This window comes from Lupinus angustifolius, chromosome LG07, assembly GCF_001865875.1.
Source record: "Lupinus angustifolius cultivar Tanjil chromosome LG07, LupAngTanjil_v1.0, whole genome shotgun sequence".
NCBI lineage: Eukaryota > Viridiplantae > Streptophyta > Magnoliopsida > Fabales > Fabaceae > Lupinus > Lupinus angustifolius.
Window position 1 is genome coordinate 2,925,328 of NC_032015.1, and position 20,236 is coordinate 2,945,563.

The window sequence follows — 20,236 nt, forward strand, 5'->3', positions numbered from 1 at the left end:
ATGGAAAATTTTCCATGTTAGATTGTGCTAATAACATCATCACTATTCTAAAGGAAATGGGTACTTAAGGGAAAATAGGAAGTTTTTTTTATCATTTATCACTTTCTCCATTTTTATAAGATTTGCTCACATTTGAAGGCTTTTTGCATAAGACTATAATTACTAAGTGAATCGTTTAGCCTAGCTATCTAGTTCCATATAGGATATCATACACCTAATGTATGAACCTGTCACGCCCCAACAAAGAAATTATCTTTGCTCCAAATCTGCAATAAAGTAATGTATTACAATATTCAAAGCTAAAATAGAAAACGCATTTATAAGAGTTTACTAGTACAACACTTTGTCTTGGTCATACTAGTCTGAGTTACCCTGTTTTATTGCCGAGTTGATTGCATGATTTACAAAGATTTCACACATTTCTCAATCTCTCTTGAAATTTATGGCCAGAGGGAGTGGACTCTCCATGGATTCAGATCCACTTGGGACCTTCTTTCTCCACAAACTCCCAACTGTTCTCAACTCTTTCCCTTCTCATGACCAAACCATTTGGACACTTAGTCCTAACAACACTAACATGGAGACTACCCTTATCACCTCTTCACCCTCACGCGCCACCACCACCGCCGCCGCCATACCCTTCCATGTCAACAACCATATCTCTCCATCTCATGACAGGATCATAGCAACAGAGATGGACTTCTTCTCTGACAAGAACAATAACATCAATGATGATAACGTTGCCTCTGTCCCTGACCATAATCACATGCATGATCATTCAAGTACCCCAGCTATGTTGGAATTCGAAGTAAACGTAAGTGGCCCTTCATTATATCCTTGTGTATATATTATATATAGTTCTTAAAAGTGCACAAGCTTTAATATTTGTATGATAATATTCTTGACGGTGTGTTCATGAATATGTTATTCTTTTAATAGACTGGTCTGAATCTTCTTACAACCAACACTAGCAGTGCTCAATCGATGGTTGATAATGACGCATCGCCAAATTCAGAAGACAACAAAAGAACTAAGAATGAGGTAAAGAAAATTATTTATATAAAAGCTAGCTTAATCTGATGAAGTTAATTCTGTAATCTGAACCATGGGGTGATATGTTATATTGAGAAAGAATTTATATATGTATAAACCAAATATACAATGATGTGTTTAAATCCACAGAAGGATGTTCTTAAAGCTGAGCTAGAGCGAATGAAGGTTGAGAATCAACGGTTAAAGCAGACTTTTGATGAGGTTAATACTAATTACAAAGCCCTACAGATGCATTTGGTGAATTTGATGAAGGACCAGAATGGTGAGGATGGTGGTGGGAAAGTAGAAGAGAGAATGAAAAGGAAGCAAATTGAAAATAATGAGGTATTGGTTCCAAGGCAGTTTATGGATCTTGGTTTGGCTACAAATATTGCTGAGACTGAAAATGAAGAACCATCTTCTTCATCAAAGGGAAAAGGTCAAGATAGATCAGGATCACCAGGGAATAATAACATAGAGGTAGCTTCTAAGGAGTTAGTCACTACTAGTAAGAATGGAAATGGGAGTGGTAGTGATGAAGGACTTGTGTTTGATCAAGAGAAAAAGGATATTAGTAATGGTCGAGGGATTGAAAGTCCTCCAAAAAATGTTGATCAATCAGCTGAGGCTACCATGAAGAAGGCAAGAGTTTCTGTTAGAGCTAGATCAGAGGCACCCATGGTATGTTCAGATTGTACTTTAGTTTTACAATTTGTTCATGAGAATTTGTTTAAAAAGATGTAGCTGATAGATACCTGGTATGTGTTCTCAGATCACTGATGGGTGTCAATGGCGAAAGTATGGGCAGAAGATGGCTAAAGGAAATCCATGTCCTCGAGCTTATTACCGGTGCACCATGGCTTCAGGTTGCCCAGTTAGAAAACAGGTATGGTATCACAACTTTTTTGTCTTGATTTGATCAGTGATTTGGTGGAACGGAAATGTTATTGTTTAGTGACCATGAGGTTTCACGGCTTCAAAACCTGAAAACAGTTTCTTCACTTACGAGAGTAAGACTACATAGATATACGCTCACAAGACCCCACTAAATTAGATCCTTGTGCAATGGGCCACCAATTTGGATATTGACCGGGATACCATTAGTGCATAAAGATATCTAGAGTAGGACATTAGGACACTTTTGGCTTTAGATAATCCATTAATATATAAGAGTCTTGTTATCAAATGTGATGTCCATATGAAAACTCAATTTCTTGCACCTAACTTATCAAATTGTAAGTGGTTTCTGATCCAATATTTGATACTTAAATTAAAACTAATAGGTACAAAGGTGTGCTGAAGACAGGACAGTCCTTATCACAACATATGAAGGCAATCACAATCACCCTTTACCTCCAGCAGCTATGGCAATGGCACAAACCACTTCCTCAGCTGCAAGAATGCTGCTTTCAGGTTCAATGTCAAGCACAGATGGCCTAATGAATGCAAACTTTCACAATAGGACACTCCTTCCTTGCTCTTCAAGCATGGCATCTATCTCAGCAACTGCTCCATTTCCAACTGTTACACTGGACCTAACTAACTCTACAAGCCCTCTTCAGTTCCCAAGGCCTTTAAGCCAGTTCCAAATACCCTTCCCAGCTCAGAATTTTGTCAACTCCTCAGCCTCATTAATGCCTCAGATACTTGGTCAAGCATTATATAACCAATCTAAGTTTTCTGGTCTTCAAATGTCTCAAGATGGATTGGTAAACCCTTCTCAATTGAGGGATCATCAGGCACCACCACCACACCTTGCTGATACAGTTAGTGCTGCCACTGCAGCCATTGCAGCTGATCCTAACTTCACTGCTGCTTTGGCAGCTGCTATCACTTCCATTGTTGGTGGTGGTTCTCAGCTAAACAACAATAGCACCAACAATAACTGCAGCAACAGCAATGGCAATATCACAACTACCAACAACAATGGAAAGCAATGAAGTTACCACTTGCCAAACTCTCACGGAATTAGTTGTTTCTTTTCCTTTATATGTGATTAGTTATTGTTTTATTTTACTTTGTTTTGAGCTTAAATTTTTTGATATTTTTCATCTTTTTTTCTTCCATTTGTACCTTATTTTGGAATCAGGAAATTATTAATATTTTACATTTTTTATTTTTTTGTTGGAGAATATTTGATATTATTTGTTATACCTCATCAGTATTATGATCAAATTGTATACTGAAAGAATGAAAAATTTATAAACAGAAGTCAGATTAGTTTCCCTAGTTTTTGTACGGGGATGAAAATAATGATTATTGGAGTTTTTTTATAAGACAAAGATTGGATGGAAGGATGTTTTGTCTTGTATGCTATATATTTTATGGAAGTTCTTTGCAATTTCCCTGGGAAGAAGTTAAATCCTGAAGAGAAAAGAACAAAAAGAAGATAAAAGAAGAGAGGTAGTGAGATGGTAGGAGAGTATGGAAAATGTATTAATTAAAAAATCAGTATTAAAATATGAGAATGAATTTTTTTTTGAAGATTTCTTATTTATTTTTTATCACATATTTTAATTCTATCCAATACTGAACTTTCCCGTACCGGACTCTCACAAAATCCCCACCCAACAAAACCGTCTGAGAGTGGTTGAATAGGATGTTACTCCCTCCTTGGACAGCTGGTAAAGACATAATTTTTGTGAAAGAAAAGGGACACAAACTTAGAAAGAGGGAATCACATGTTACCTCCTTTCATATTCCAGCTTAACATTTATGATTAATCCATTAAGCTATATATATACTGGGTTATCATCTTTTGAAAGAGAAATCATTTATCCACCTAGGCTCATAGTAATCTTTTATCAAGCCCTAGCTATATATGTGAAGATGAGCGAAGATACAATAATAAAGTATTACAATCAAGTCTTCCATTAGTGAAGAATCCATGTGAAGGAGGAACATTTCATGCCAAAAACGTGATTATTAATTCTTTTCTTTTATATATGAAAACTTAACTAATATATGCAAGTGGCTGCGTGAACATAATAATTTCATGTAGCTGTTGTATAGTGCTAGATCAAGCAAGCCATTATATATATTGAAGCCATTAATTAGACCACTATTCATTGAAGGTGAAGCTTTTGCCATTATACACGTTGAACACGCTAAAGCCTACCATTACCAAATTCACTTTAGTATTGGAAATATGGCAGCCATTTTTCATGCACTTTAGTTGCTTTCCAATCTTGTTTGCATGCAACTGGATTGGTATTATCGTGTTTTTTGGGCTTCATCATTTATTTATTGCATGCCTTTGATCACTGGCAATTTGAAATCTCAAGTAAGCAATAAGCTATGATTCTTGAATGGTCAAGCTAATTGACCATTCTCATGCTTCTGACCGATATGTCAAGCTGCATCAAAAGTAAGCACTCTTGTGATCTCAAAATTTTGTGCAATCATGACCAAAGATTATAATTCTCTGCTGCACGAGCCTTCCATGACCGTTCAATAAAAAGTTTTATGTATCAAACTACTACATGCATGCACTATGGAAAACTGCATTGATTGAATAAAGACTTGAATTTAAGTGGGTCGGTGGGTGGGTTCTCAATTGGATTGCTTTATGTGATTGCATGTAGAAAATTTGTATTTTTTTAGTTAAAAATGAGTCTGAATTATTATTATTTTAGTAAACGAAATAATTCTGAATTTAGTTTTGAACTAATCACTCTAGTGTAGAACAAATTTACCCTTCAATAGGACACTTTATATATGACTATTAATATAGTTAGTATATTAGTATAACTTTAAATATACGTATATATACAGAAATAGATTATTTTAAACCACATTTAATACAGAAATAGAAATAACATTTGTGTAGAAAAGAGAAGTAATGCGCAAGATTATTTTGGTTGAGCTTAATTTTTTTTTAAGAAGAAAAAGTTATACCAATTATTTAAGCATGGTAGACAACTAAAATAAGGGATGTTAGGTTTGTTAAATTCACATATGTACATGCCGGATGCAACTAAATCTCCTATACATACAAGCCCATTAAACATGTCAGGTCCACCACTTTCATGGGCTAGTTTGACAAAAAGATAGTTGTCAATAAGAAAAAGATTCTCTCAAAATAACGTAAAGACAAGTGATGATTTTTACATTACACATTACACATAAAGATAAAAATATCATCCTATTTTTCAAGGATAAAAGTGTTTAATTATATTTTTTTTCCTTTCGTTTTGAATGTATTTATCTCTCCATTAACGAAGATGATCTTAACTCTCTCAATCACTCTTCCGCTGCAAAATAAATCTTATCTCCATTTGCACCATGAACCAATAATATCTTAACAAATTCAAGATACATGCGTTCATTTGAACACTGAAAATAGATAATACAATAATTTTCGTTATTCCCTCAATTATTTAACTCATTATTGAACACTGCCAATTTGCAACAAGAAAAAAAACAATGGAAATAAAAGAACCCGGTAAACAGGTTAATCATTAGTTAACTCATTATTTTACTTGAGGGATAATTGTACCCAGTTGTAAAGCTTAGTTTTTAGGAAATAAGTTAAATTGTCCCCACTATGACCTAGCTTCTACAATTAGGCATGTACAAAATTGAATTAGTCGGTTTGTCTTAGGAACAAAAGGTTGAAAATGCTTTGCAACTAGAACTGTTTGGAGTAAATAAATTACGCGGTACGTGTGCATTTTTATAAATAAATTACTATCACACTAGACCAATTTATTAGTAAGGGTTTTTAAACATTTTATTATGTGCAAATTGTGTATACAAAGTTAATAAAAATTTAATATTATCTATATTTAAATTTAAAACAATTGGGCATAAAAATTTGTACAATTATTTAATATTAGTTGACTTAATTAATATACATTTATACAATTATTGATGCAAGCATATAGTGCTTCTAAGTTCTAACCAGTAACCAAACACATTCCAGAATTGACTTATACTATTTCCTCATCCTATAAAAGTCCTAATTTAATTTGTCAAGGCTTTATTTATGTTCACATTACAATTACATAAAATTCAACCTTTACCATGACATCTTGGAAAATGATACAAAAACAAGGAATCTACTCTTGATTGCCATCTCATCAGCCTCATCAAACTACAACCCCTACCCCCCTTTCACTTGCATCCATATAGATCAAAATCCAAATTTATTTCACCTATCACACACTTCAATAAAAAATAAATATTGAAGCCTTTTCACACGTGTCAACCATCAAATGAAGATCAAAGCCATCAAAATTTGGACACGTGTGTAGACCCAAGTTGAAGGTATTGTCAACTCAATAGATAGAAAAATATGAACATGTTGGTCTAGTGGTGTAAGATTCCCACTTAATTCCCATAACGATCAAAAAAATAAAAGTTTAATTCGTATAAATAATATTTGTTGAAATAAACAATCATGCATTCAGAAAATGATTAATTACTTACAAAAAAAATAAAGATAGAGCCAACCAAATAAGTAGCTAACCAATAAAAATAACCTTCTCAAAAAACCATGCCTTAAAGTGTCCACGTTCAATTTCATATATAAAAAGGCCACAATAACGAACTCATAATGTACATAACCAACTCATTGTCTTAACTTTAATTCCAAATTCCAAACATGAAGTGGAGTAGAGGTCACATCATAGGTCATGGCTCATCAGCCACCGTCTCCGTCGCCACCGGCTGCAGCGGCATCTTTGCCGTCAAATCAACAAAACTATCTACTTCGGAGTCTTTGCAAAGAGAACAAATAATTTTATCTACTCTATGCTCACCTTTTATAGTTGCCTATAAAGGGTGTGACATTAAGATGGAGAACAACATGCCCGTGTACAATCTCTTCTTGGAGTACATGCCATTTGGCACGCTTGTTCAGGCAACTCACCGGCACGGTGGGAGGCTCAATGAGTCGGCGATCGCTTGCTACACAAGGCATGTTCTACAAGGGATAGAGTATTTGCATTCAAAAGGGTTGGTGCATTGTGACATCAAGGGTGCTAATATTTTGATTAGTGAAGATGGGGTGGCCAAAGTTTGTGACTTTGGATGTGCTAAGGTTGTCATTGATGCTAAGGCCGCGGCACCAATCAGCGGCACACCGATGTTTATGGCGCCCGAGGTGGCGCGTGGCGAAGAACAAGGGTGCCCTAGTGATATTTGGTCAATTGGGTGCACTATGATTGAAATGGCCATTGGTGGTTCACCATGGCCTAATGTGGCAGACCCTTTTTCAATTCTTTACCATATTGCATATTCCAATAAGGTACCTGAGATTCCAAGTTTTCTATCTGAGGAAGCAAAGGATTTCTTGGAGAAATGTCTTAGGAGGAATCCACAAGAGAGGTGGACAGCTAATCAACTTTTGAAGCATCCATTTCTAGAGGAATTCAGTTTCAACTCTAAACAAATTGAGGAACTTAATTCAAGTTCTCCAACAAGTATTCTTGAGCAAGGCTTTTGGAATTATGTGGAGGAATCAGAAAGTCATGGAAATTTGATTCACATGACATGTTTTGAGAATTCCCCTGCTGATAGGGTCAGAAGTTTAGCTTTGTGTTCAGGGGAGCCCTGTTTGACATGGCATGATGATGAGAGTTGGATCACAACTAGAAGAAATTAGTGTATGGATGAATGAAATTGAAGCTTTTGCAAGCTAGTGATGAGCTGGCCCTGGATTAGTTGGTAAAAAGTAATGTCAGTGGTAGAATTAGTGGGCATTTTTGTGTCACAAATGTAGGGATGATACAAGTGTAGTGTTGTAGTTAGTAATCTCAATTTTGAGAGAGACATTGATAAGATTATAATTAAATTAAATTATTCAAAATACTATATTTTTGCCCATTATGTTAAAACATCATCAAGAGATCCCTTATAGAACAAATTCTCCTCAATGCAATATGAATTAACCAGTTAATTAAGGAATGTTTCACCCCATTTTTTATACTCATACGGTCATACCAACCATATTCCTTAGTTAAAAAGTTTGACAGTTGATGTTGATGCCTAGTGGCCTTATCCAACTACTGGCATAACTCCATTTATGTTTGTTGGGTATGTTTGGTAATCTTTGGTAAATTGACTTTTTTCCTTTGGTGGAAAAAGTAAATTCAAATAAAACAAACGCCAGAGAAAGAAAACAAAGAGAGGCAGTGCATAGGGAACCAAGGTGGCCAAACTTTAGAGCAATGTTTCTCACTGTCCTCTCTTGGTGGCTTTGCTTTGTCCTTCACCCACTTTTCAAAGATGCCAGTTATATGACAACATCTGTTATCACAATTTTATATCATGTTTTCTGATTAGTCAAATAATTTAAATATCCAATAATAATTAATAAATTATTTGACCAATTAGAATGTGTGACACAAAATTATGACATACATTGTTTACAATTAGTAGGCCAAAAAGTAAAAAGGTTGTAAATTTTCATTCTCAGTAAGGGTTAAAAGGTTGTAAATTTATCAGCTCATGAAATTCCATTCTTCTGAAACAAACCTGTACAGCATTACAGGTTCCAGTTTCTAAAAGCAAAGTGAATATTCAGCACATATCATGTTTTGTGGGTTTTCTGCCACGTCAATTTTTTTTTCCTCACACTTCTCAGGTGAAACATATTAGACCGTTTACCCGGGCCTTATTATCTAGCCTTACAGGTTAGGTTAGACCAGACATTTTTTACTAACAGACTAAACTAAACTCATGCTTTCTAAAAAGTTTATTTAACTTAACAAGTCAGGCTCTAGGCCACTTAAAAGGTCTATTAAACTTAACAGTTCGGCCTATCTAATTATATTATACATTGAAAATTATGTTGTTTTAATATAAAGAATATTATTATATACATAATATTAATATAAAAATGTATACAAAAATATAATTTAATTATTAGAATTAGACGAGTTTAAATGAAAGTAGGTCTATAAGTTCATTTAAATGTAGACATTGTAGCCTATTTCTTGATCATATAGTATAATAGACCTTTAAACAGGCTAACAGGTCAGACCAGACTTTTAAACAGGTCAGACCCTAGGCTTTGTATTTTTTTAAACAGACTAACAAAACAGACACAGGGTTCCTATATGATTATGATTATATTGCTATATAATCTAATTCTGTTTAAGGTAAAGTCTAATCTGATAACCTGTTTCCACCCTTACTTCTCACCTAGATAACATGACTCAAGTGTCTTTGTGCAAATGAGTCATCAGTTATAAAAAGTATACTTTATACTAATACGAAGATAGATATTTATAATGTAATATGTAACATTGAACCCAAGCTAAATAGTGGTCAAAGGACAGGATAAGTTGAAACACATTGGAGTCGCAGATTTTGGTCAACCCCCACTATATTGGGTTATCTTATTTGAAAAATTCAGAGGCCATAACAAAGTCAATCTAAAAAGATGTCAATTTAATTTGTCCACTACAAGAAACTTTTGGTTAACATTAGTGGTATTTGAAATGAGGAAATTGATCCAACCCTGTTTGGATTCTTCATTAATAGATTGAACAAGACTAGTGTTCATGGTAGGGGCTAGTTTGTGGTGGTGGGTACATGGGATGAATGATTTTGTAAAAAGTTTTGGGTTCCATTTATAAATGAAATATAAAGAGGAAAATATAAAGATAATAATTTTAATGAAATCAAACAAGAAAAGAAAGAAACATAACTGAGATCAAGAAATAAGAGAAGAAATGGGACTATTGGAATTTTGGTTGTTGAATGTTATTACAACTCTTACCCATATTTATAAATATTGTGTGGCAGTTGCTTCCAATGCATGTTCAGTCTAATGAAGAAATTGCAGTTTCAATTGGGAGCAACTGAAACGTTTCGGAGTAGTCGGGGCTTCGCGAAGCAATAAACAATTACATATCGGTTTCAGAGGTTCGTGATCGACAAGTAGAGGAAAGCAAGAAAAATTAGTTACTACCTTTCTGCCTGTTTTTTCATTTGAGAACAAAGTCCCACATCGCTTATTTGAATAAAACTTGTATAGTTTATATAACAAAAACATGTATCAGGGTTTGTCCCTTCGGGGACATCTGATAAAATTGGAACGATACAGAGAAGATTGGCATGGCCCCTGCGCAAGGATGACACGCACAAATCGAGAAATGGTCCAAATTTTTTTCTTCCTCTTCTTTTCCTTTCGCAATTTATTTACTTCACCTTCTTAGGGTTGGGTCACTATGAACGGTTATTGTTTGATTATTCGTGGTCCAGTTCATAAACTTGTTCGTTTTGTTGTTGTTTGTGGATCTGAATTAGAAGCATAGTTGTTGTGACCTATCTCAGAACTATTTTTACTGCTTTATATGTAATAATTACTGGGTTTTAAGAACAGTGATTACTTCATCGTTGCTTAGTTTTGGCATCTCTGCAGAATGGTAGAACTGCTATGTTACTGCATATGTAATCCTTATAAAAGTTTATTAATGTTTACTTCGGTTTGAATGAGTGTCAAACTGCTTGGAATATTTGTAATATGCTTTTGGCATTTTTTGTGAGGATTAGGTGTGGCCTCATTTTTTTTAATTTTCTAAGAATACAGTTAGCCGACCACATCTAGTGGGATAAAAGTTCGGTTATTGTTGTTGTTATCAAGATTTTACGGCTAGGAGAAGGAGAAGAATTAAGGCTCATTGAAACTGGTTATTTGTGGGGCATTAGGCTCTTGTAGGCTATTAAACCTCTGGCCACTTTGTGTGGTTTGTCATGAGCCATTGATTTTGATTTGGGATGCCATCACTTTCCAATTTCCACCCAATTTTGACTTTATGAAGTTACAATGATGAATAGTATTAGTTATACTTCAACTGATCCTTTTTTCTACATGCTTGTTTATCTGGTCATTGGTTCTGGTATAATCATTAATACTATAACAGTAAGTATTGTGAATGCTAATGAAAGCACAGCTTTTGCAACCATGGCTATATCAAAATGTTGCGAAATGTGTCCCTATTTGGTGTTACTCTGTAATTGCTCCTGTTGTGTGACAAACGCTTGTGCAACAGAAACTCTAAGTGGAAACATTTTAGCTAAGTTTCTATTAGAAATATTCTAAAGTACATCATATCTGCTCACATTTGTCCATAATAGAATCAGAAAAAAAGGGCTAGCTAATCTGCCAGAGCCATCATTCAGGCATGGGTTTGAGCTCCAAGACTGCCTTCGATGTCCTTTGTTCCATAAACAACATCTTCAATATCTTAAAAGCCTCTTTAATTCTCAAACATCTCTCCATGTTGCAGACCTCTAAACAAGACTTGTCCTTCACATTCTTCGATCATCATATTTTATCGAGTCATATTTAAGTGCTTTTGCTTCTATGCCTTATTACTCTGAGAAAACTAATGGCCTGCTTGGGCTTATTATCTAGATTGTTTGATAGAGAAATGTCTGTTACTTGATACATTTACAGAGTCTAGACTCTAGAGGCCAGAGCTTTTGTTGTAATTTACTAGTTATAAATCTACACAAGCAACTTGGTCTTCTCAGAATAGTCAAGATTCTGAACATAGCAACCTGGTAGTACCAATAGTGACCAAGAACCCTGGTCGTCAATGTAGCTACTCATGGCATCAGTTCAACCAGCATTATCAACTGAGTGAGGTACAACTGTACAAGTATTTGGAGTTTTATCTGGGTTTGCACTGAACTAGGTGATATTTGTAGTTGAGTAGCTTTCTTGCCCAAGCATGGACCAGATTGTTATTATTACTTTTCAATCAACTTTGTGCTTTAATTGTCCTATGAAAAATCAGAAGCTAATAGATCTGTGGCACCTGCAGAACTGAAACCTACTGCTCCATCTATATATGAATATGTGATTATGAGGTGCAGAGAAAGTCTTTACTTGTAGTTAATTCGGATTGCTTTGTTTGTATCCATTGTAGAAGTGCAGCACTCATTGCTACTTTATGTAATTCTATAGCCAAGTTTACTTGTCGTCCAATGTTAACTTGAGTTTGGCTACATTGAATGGGTGTGAAACTGAGCTTGAAATACATGTTTCAAGATCAAAGAAGATGGTCAGATTTTGTGCATGGTGTATTTTAGCATTTGGAAACAAAGCATAGCCAATGATTTCTTAGTATTTTTGTTCGGGTTGGTGATGAGGTTTTGGATTGCTGTTGGTTTCTGCCCTTAAACTTTAGACCCAAAAAAGTTGCTTTTTTTAATCATCAAAGTAATAAGCAAACAACTTTAGAATATCAATTATGAGTAAACAAAGCAAGTACACCGCCTGTGGGGATGGAGGATTGATAAGTATAAAAAATTCATTTATTTTTTTGGATATTATTTGTTAGTACTTTCCTATTTCAATTGATTATATTTGTAGTTAATTGACTGAATTTGAATATAATTTGTTTGCGCATGTAATTATCAACTTTTCATAGTTAATATTTTACTTTTAGGTAATTGAATGAAGAAGATTTTTGAAATATAATGTTCCTAGCATATGGAACTTTAATATGAATGATGAGATTGGCAAAATATACATAATAGGTCTCATTGACCGAGTTGTGGGTCCTTCAGTGGGACTAAGAAAGAATGTTGGGGCTGTTGGGTGTTCATTTTCGCTTAGCAAAAATGCCTCAATTTCTACACACATGATTTTTGAATCCTAATGGCGTGCATATTCATGGAATATATCCATACTTTAGTTTTTGAGAAAATGTGGAACCTAGTACTGGTAGATGATCTAACACATCATGAGATTATATATCGGTAGTTTTTGGCGTACTGAATCTGGCAAAGTGCCTAGTAATAGTTGGATACATGGGAAAAAGATAAGTTTCGGTTCATGATTGTCCTTTTGTTAGATAAGTTCCTCTCCCTAGAGACAAAACACAATTTCTTCTATTATGGTTTCAGTGTTATTCTTTTTGATATCATAGGCACTATAGTCGGTGGATTACAACTCAGCAAACAGGGAATAAGCATGCTAATGATACTGTGTTTGTGTAGGTAAAATACAAGGCAACTAAAAACAATAAACACCTCTCCCAGATCAAGAGATGATCCAAATAAGCGACCCACTGCAAAAAGAAGACAAAGCTGAATACACAGCTTTCCGCACAAGTTAAGGATTATTATCATGTATAAAACATTTGTTTTATTTGATAATATTAGGTTGTTTGAAATAAACTACTTTAGCAAATTTCACATTGGTCATCTAATATCTTATTTTAACTTTCCCCCTCCAAACATTTGAAGTTTGTATCTAACTTTTTTTTCTTAGGATACTCTTACACTGCATAGCTTTGGAGAGTCTGAGAGGAATGAGACTTTTTTCCATTACATTAATGAAGAGAGAAATTGTTGATTTTGTATTTGATTTTAAGGGATAAAAATATCACATCAATGGAAGTGTTAGAGAATAGTTTGTATATTGTAATAATTTTCCCATAGTATTTTTTTTGGCCATCTTTAAGCAACAATCATAATTTGTTAGTGACGTTGGCGATGAAGAATAAAGCAACTAAAGCAGATACATCCCTCCTACAAGGAATTATTATATATTTGTAATTGAATCTTTATTCGTTTCAAATGAATTATTAGCAAAGGAGTATAATTGATGAGGAAAAGATCATTTTCGTTAATGAAGAAATAAATACTATAAAAAAACAAAAAAATAAGAATATAATAAAATATTTTTATCCTTTTATATATAATGTAATAATACTTTTATCAAGAAAATATATATAAATCAAATATTTATCTCTCCATTAATGACGATGATCATTGTTCATAATTTATTGATAGTGTTTTTGTTATCTTTTATTGAATCTTTATAGTTGTGGTACAATTTCTGTCTCAATTGTATTTTTTCTTAATAAATTTTTATTCATATTTTTTTAACTGATAGTAGCTTTCCGAATAAGAACACATGTTTTCAGGCCTCTTGTGCAACTAAAAAAAATACTCTATTCTAGAAAATCATGTCGTTATATATTAAACCAATCAAATTTTATAAAATAGTGTACAAATATTAATTTTTATTATTATAATTTTGATTTTTAATTAAATAAGATTTTCTGATTGGATGGGACACCAAATGGACAGAAATGGGGAGAAGTGATCCCCATCCCTCTTGCAAACTTATTCAAACATAATATATTTTTCGCTAGGAACAAGTCTGAAGCTTCTTCATCATTTTATCATTTAGCTTTAAACCGCTACCTTGGTAACCCAAAATTTCTTAACTCCATTTCTTCTTTTCTAAAGACGATCTACAATTTCAAAGTTTGAGCTTTTTGGTCAATAATTGATATTGTTCATGCTGCTTCACAATTGCTTTTATGTGTTAAATCAAGTTTGGGAGCAACGGTTAAGGTGATGCTAGTGTTGAGAGCAGTGAAAACTATTAAGAGCAGAGACACCAAAACAGAGAGGGTTGATAGCACCAACATAATAGCATGAGCCATGAGTCCCTCAACCTCTAGTGCATACTCTGATGAAGCTAATGCCAAAGCAGTCAGAGGAAAAGAATAAGCCCACCATGCCACACTGAACTTCTTCATCGACTTCTTAAATAGCAAAGGCCTTGAAACCTGTTTTGTTAAAAAAACACAGCACCGAAAAAGTTACCTAGCCATGATGTTATTCATAAATTTTTAACATTACTTATATAGTATCAAAGTTGTTACTTTATAACAACTTTAATAGTAAGAGTGTAATATCTATTACTAACGGTATAAGAGTTTTTAGATTGTCAATGCATTATTCATCATTCATTTATATTACTTTTATTTAAGAATCAATAGTAATTGAAAGTAGATAATGCATTGAAATTGCATGAGCAAAAACTAGCTGGCTGTTATCTATGATCTAATCCAGGCTACGTCCAAGTACAGTGATATATAAATGGGAAAGTTCCTCATAGTTGATACCATACAAGAATAATGGGCTGGCATTAACACTAGGGCCACAAAAAAGAAACTTATAAGTTATAATCTAAGATATCATTTTAATTGAAACTAGATCACACATATAGTCCAATTTATATCAAATATTTGGTAACAACTAATTCAAAGGGTGATAATGATGTGAGCTATAGGGCCCCCAGATTCTAGTGGATAGCAGCTTAGATACTTACATATGATGAACCAAACAAATCAAATATGAGAACTACATGGAAGTACACAATTTGACAACGTCAGTTTGAAATTATGCACCATTATTTTTTTCCTGATAAAGTTAGATCCACCGACCACTAGGAAATAATGTTAGGTGCATTTAAAGAGACGTTTTTTTCATCATACAAACATTTATAGAGGATATTGAGATAACGTTAGACTTAAGTGAGCTTGGATGAAAATATTACATAAAAGGAATATATGTAAAAGTGAATTGTGGTGTTGTCAAAATTTATTTTACACATAACTGGTTCTTTAGGACTTCCACATTCCAATTAGTTCTAAACCAATCATTAAGCTTTAATTTTTTTTTCTTTCAGTTCTTTTACTTCACTTTGATATGATCTTAATGAAACAAGAGTTACCAGGGACATGAAGAGGAAGAGGGAAAGGAAGAACAGCATCTTTGAAGCAGTATCAAATTTGCCACAAATGGAGTTCCAAGCCAAGCTAGCCATGCTGGGTGCTGCAAAGAACAAAAAGAACACTGGACGTAGCATTGGAGGTAGATTATTATTCCCTGGCAATCTCTGATATAATGTCACAAAAAGCACCAAATAATGTGCAATACCCAAAGAAAACATGCATATTGCACTCTCTCTCCAACCCATTCGTGCAGCAACTTGTGCACCAACCAAGTTCCCTATCACAGACAATTGACTTGTTGGATTTGCAACTGTTGATAAAAACCTTTTCCCTTTTGTAAACCACTGACCGTAGATCTTCACATCAAGCACCAATATTGGAGCCACAAACACCCACCAAAGTATTTGATAATAAAGTGTTTTTGGATGAAGAAGTGGTGATGATTGTAGCAAAAGTAGACAACAAATCCATGGAACAAAAAGGTAGTTTACTCCTACATGGTTTAAGAATTCACCCTTAACCATTTTAAAGTGAAACACACATTTTAGAACATAGACAAAAGAGAGTGTGATTAATGTAAATAAGGCTAGGGACCATAAGAGAATGAAAGCTGTGGAGGGTATTAATAAAAATAAACGCCTAAGAGCATGTGCATCTTGGATTGGCTCAATAAGGATCTTCCATAATAAGGCTTGGCTTGAGAGAGATAAACTGATCCTAAAGTACCCTGCATGGAATTTTGCTACAAAGGAGGATAATGAAGATTGGATATGGATTTGAGACTCACAAATTGTTTCAGTATTGGTTACTGGAACATCTATTGCTATGACTATATGGGTTTGTGATTGTTCCTCACTGGCATGATCCATCTTTGTAACCGTGCAAATGTATTACTAATGGTGCTGACTCTGGGAACAGAGTTATGTATTTATAGAAGGGAATGAAACTTTGGCATGAAAATTTTGCAACAAATGTTAATAAATGTTATAATAAAATCACTTATAATTATACAGAAAATTAAACCAATGTTTTTGTCAATTATATTACACCCCCTTCCTAATTTAATTGCCACTTTCCATTTATCAAGTATCATCTTTCGTTTTCAGAAACTAAAAAACATCAGTAACATTTTAGAAAATAGTTTATGCATTGATGTAATTTTTTTTTCCATTAACGTATTGTCCACAATTAATATTTTGTCATACATGTTGTACTGATCATGTTAAGAAAAGTTTGTCCTAACCATATATAACTATTATACCCTTATTTTTTCATATAATTATAAATATAAGTTAAATAGAGTATGATAATGGTTACTATTAAAATATAACAGATGGAGTAACATAGAGGCTATAAGTTAACGTGAATGATATTGATTTAGAGTGCAATTTGAAAAAGAATAGATATATTATGGATAAGGGATACCCGTTAATTCATGCTTAAGATATAGAAAATTAATGTTAAAATTATAATATTTGAATTTCAAAATATTAAATGTAACACTTTTTTCATGCATTTTTCTACTTTTATATCATTAAGTCGTGCCATTAACAATTCTCGTGTACTATATGCAGAGCCAGCAAAGGTGATTAAATACAGTTTTAAAATGTTCAAACGAATACCGAATACCAATAATATATTTTTTCATTTAGAATTTATATATTCTTTTATTAAATATACATGTCACATTCATATAGAAAGTTTTCTATATATGTACTAAACACTGTCTGAATGTTTGACTTGATATAGAATTTTCACTATCTTTTGCCTTGACACTCGAGTTTTGTTTTGACTGTCTTGAAGAAGTTTTAGAATTGGACTCATAATGAATCAGTGGAAGGTTGCTTATAACTTATGATCTTAATGTGCGTATATCTTTCCTTTTTCCCGTGAGAAGATTTTCTAGAAGATGCCTAATTGAGAGGCCAGGTACTTTCCATAATTTCTAGGTCCCTGACCGAACCATCATCCATTGCACCACGAAATAATTGAAGGTGCCTTACATTATTATATATTAAACAATGTTGTCAAACTCAACCAGACATTATTATATATTAAACAATATTGTGAAATTTAACCCAAACTTTAAACAGGAAAATATTATATTTAGGTTTGACTGGTTTAAGCGCTTAAATTATTTAGTTTGAACGGATAATTTTATACATAATTAATAATTTTTATTTATAAATATATAATTATATATAAATGTAAAGTTTTATATAATTAAAAATCATGTGTAATTATATTAAAGTAACGTACCTTCATTTTTTTGGATCAGATTAAGATAAAATATTTGAGTGGGGTTCCATTTTTTTAATTTTTTTAATTGAATCGACTGGTTTACTTCCCGAGTTAATGCAGTTGAACCAAGTTTAACACGACCAGACCAAAATTTCACCGGTTTAAAATGGTTCAACTCTCATTCGGTTAATATTGCAAATCAAAATCGCTTCAAGTCCGATCAGCAGTCAAAATGGTTGGACTGTCCAGTCCAATATGGCAACACAACGAATAATATAATTTTTTAAAAATTTAATTCGTCTTTTTTATTTTTCATCTGTTGGCTGGGTAGCTTATATGTGTTGGTGGGGCTTTTAGTTTTGGACAATGGTTCTTTATTTCTCTTGAGAGATGTTGTTCTCAAGATAATTTATTTTTGATAAATTTTTACTTTTAAAAAATTAATTAGTATTTCAATTTCATGGTACGAGAGGCTTGCACATGCATGATTTAGAGTTGAAGGTATATGTTCATGTTCATGTGCTTCTCATTGTGTGGTGTAAAAGAGATGTGGCCATAAGAGCTGTGGACAATATTGATAATAACTAGCATTCATTAAGCAATTAATGTAAGTGTCTCTTTCCATTAATTTCTTCCACGGTGTCATGTCAAAATTTGAATTGAAGAAATCCATTTCCAGGCCCACATATTCGGCAAGAAAAATAATAAATCTTCCTAACAAATTAGGCAATTAGCATATAAATTCTTATATAGGTATATTAAGAAAGAATGTAATATTTATATATGATTAGTGTAAAAATTTATATGAAATCACTATATCATTCATCATTTATTTGAGTTTTTTGAAAAGTCAATAATAATTAAATACAAATAGTGAATAATGCAGTGAGAGTATATCAAACTCATACACTATCGGTGCATACATTTTTTTCTCATAAGAAAATATATACTACAAATTATAGTATTTTCATTAATAATTAATTTATAGACAATACATATCACATTTACATAAATAAGAGTATTTATAAACTAATTTCTCCGGAGCATACCATATCATTTCTCATTTTGCAAACTTAGTAAAACATTAGAGATACTACTCAACAGTCAATAGTTACTTGTCGATTATGTGCATAAACCTTTCTATATTATTATTAATAAAGATATGGTCACTTAGAGTTCAAATCCAGTAATGGGTTGAGGTGTATCCACGAATTTAAAATGTCAATCTAATTATCATTATCAAAAAGGAAGGGGAAAAAGTGCATGATGTGTAATATCTAATTCTTCATACTAAATTGTGGGAGTAGCTGTTGAAGGTGCTCAAGAGGTAAGGTTGTTTATTATTTGACCAATTTTTTTCTAAGTCAGATAGAGTGCTATAAGGGAAATTCAAGGGTGCTTGACAAGAAACGCAATAACTCAGATTTTTTAATGGAAAAACAGTAAATAAATAAGTTGGTCCACCACTAAGTCATGTATATCCGTATACCATAATCGTACCCAAGTCTTTCCCTTGCAACAGCTTTATCTTGCCAACATGTACGTCCATTACGTGAAGAACTTAATCTTTAAGGAAGTTTTTGTTAGAGGAAAGAACGAAATGATTCTTGAAAACAAAGAATTTATCGATTAAGACAATGTGTAATTAATTATCTGGGAATGAGAGAAGATGATTAATACTGACTAACTTTTATTTCAGGCACAATGCCTTTTATAAATAGAAATAACGATTTGTTTAATCGATTATACTAACTATTAATCGATTAACAAAACTATTTATAAATGATATTAATATAACTTTAACATCCCTCTCCATTGTAAGAAAGGTATTGAGGGTTGTTAGTATCCAACAATAGAAGCCCAAATACAAGTTTTGAATATTGAAACCCGCAACCAAAATAAGACTTTAGGCGGGAAAAACAGTTAAGACGGTTAGTTTGAAGGTTTTCTTAGTTAGTGAGGTTACTCCTCTTTAGCTTTCCCTTTTCCCTCTTCTACCAGAGTTTGATATCTATCAAGAATGAGCTAGAAAGTTAGGTTGTTTTAACAATTGAATGTAATGTTTAAGGAAAAATACTATAAAATAAATAAGTTAACATTGAAAATCTAACTCGGATACTTCTTTATATGTTTGATGTGCAATTTTACAATATAAGTTAACACTGTAATTTCTACATGTAGATCCATACACAAAAACAATGAACAGCTTCTGTTGTGAAAAACAAATAAGAAAATGACAGGATGCATGGAACATTGCCTTTATTTTGTTTTTAAAAGTAGAAAGGTAAATTTAGTACACTAAAATAAGTGTGAGAATAATATTTTTCATCTAGATAATAAATTACTTGAAAAATGGAAAAATGATTTTAAACAACTTATAAGTAATGAAATTATAAGAGATAAGTCATTTTAATAAGAACAAGGCTTATAAAGTTGAGGTTTTTTTTGTTGACAACCCTCTATAA

The 20,236-nt window shown here is 32.9% G+C and overlaps 3 protein-coding genes across 3 annotated transcripts; 2 read left to right on the forward strand and 1 right to left on the reverse strand.

Moving 5' to 3' along the window:
• Positions 326–3,087, forward strand: LOC109352388 (probable WRKY transcription factor 31). Its single transcript, XM_019594360.1, has 5 exons — positions 326–814; positions 940–1,041; positions 1,183–1,713; positions 1,805–1,918; positions 2,316–3,087. Exons 1-5 carry the CDS (start codon positions 443–445, stop codon positions 2,970–2,972), a joined length of 1,776 nt encoding a protein of 591 aa, XP_019449905.1. The 5' UTR covers positions 326–442; the 3' UTR covers positions 2,973–3,087.
• On the forward strand, positions 6,620–7,798 carry LOC109352788 (mitogen-activated protein kinase kinase kinase A-like). Its single transcript, XM_019594983.1, has one exon. It carries the CDS (start codon positions 6,638–6,640, stop codon positions 7,637–7,639), a length of 1,002 nt encoding a protein of 333 aa, XP_019450528.1. The 5' UTR covers positions 6,620–6,637; the 3' UTR covers positions 7,640–7,798.
• Positions 14,133–16,502, reverse strand: LOC109352697 (S-type anion channel SLAH4-like). Its single transcript, XM_019594865.1, has 2 exons — positions 15,530–16,502; positions 14,133–14,579 (listed from the first exon to the last, which is right to left on the reverse strand). The coding sequence occupies exons 1-2, from the start codon at positions 16,397–16,399 to the stop codon at positions 14,304–14,306; spliced, it is 1,146 nt and encodes a 381-aa protein (XP_019450410.1). The 5' UTR covers positions 16,400–16,502; the 3' UTR covers positions 14,133–14,303.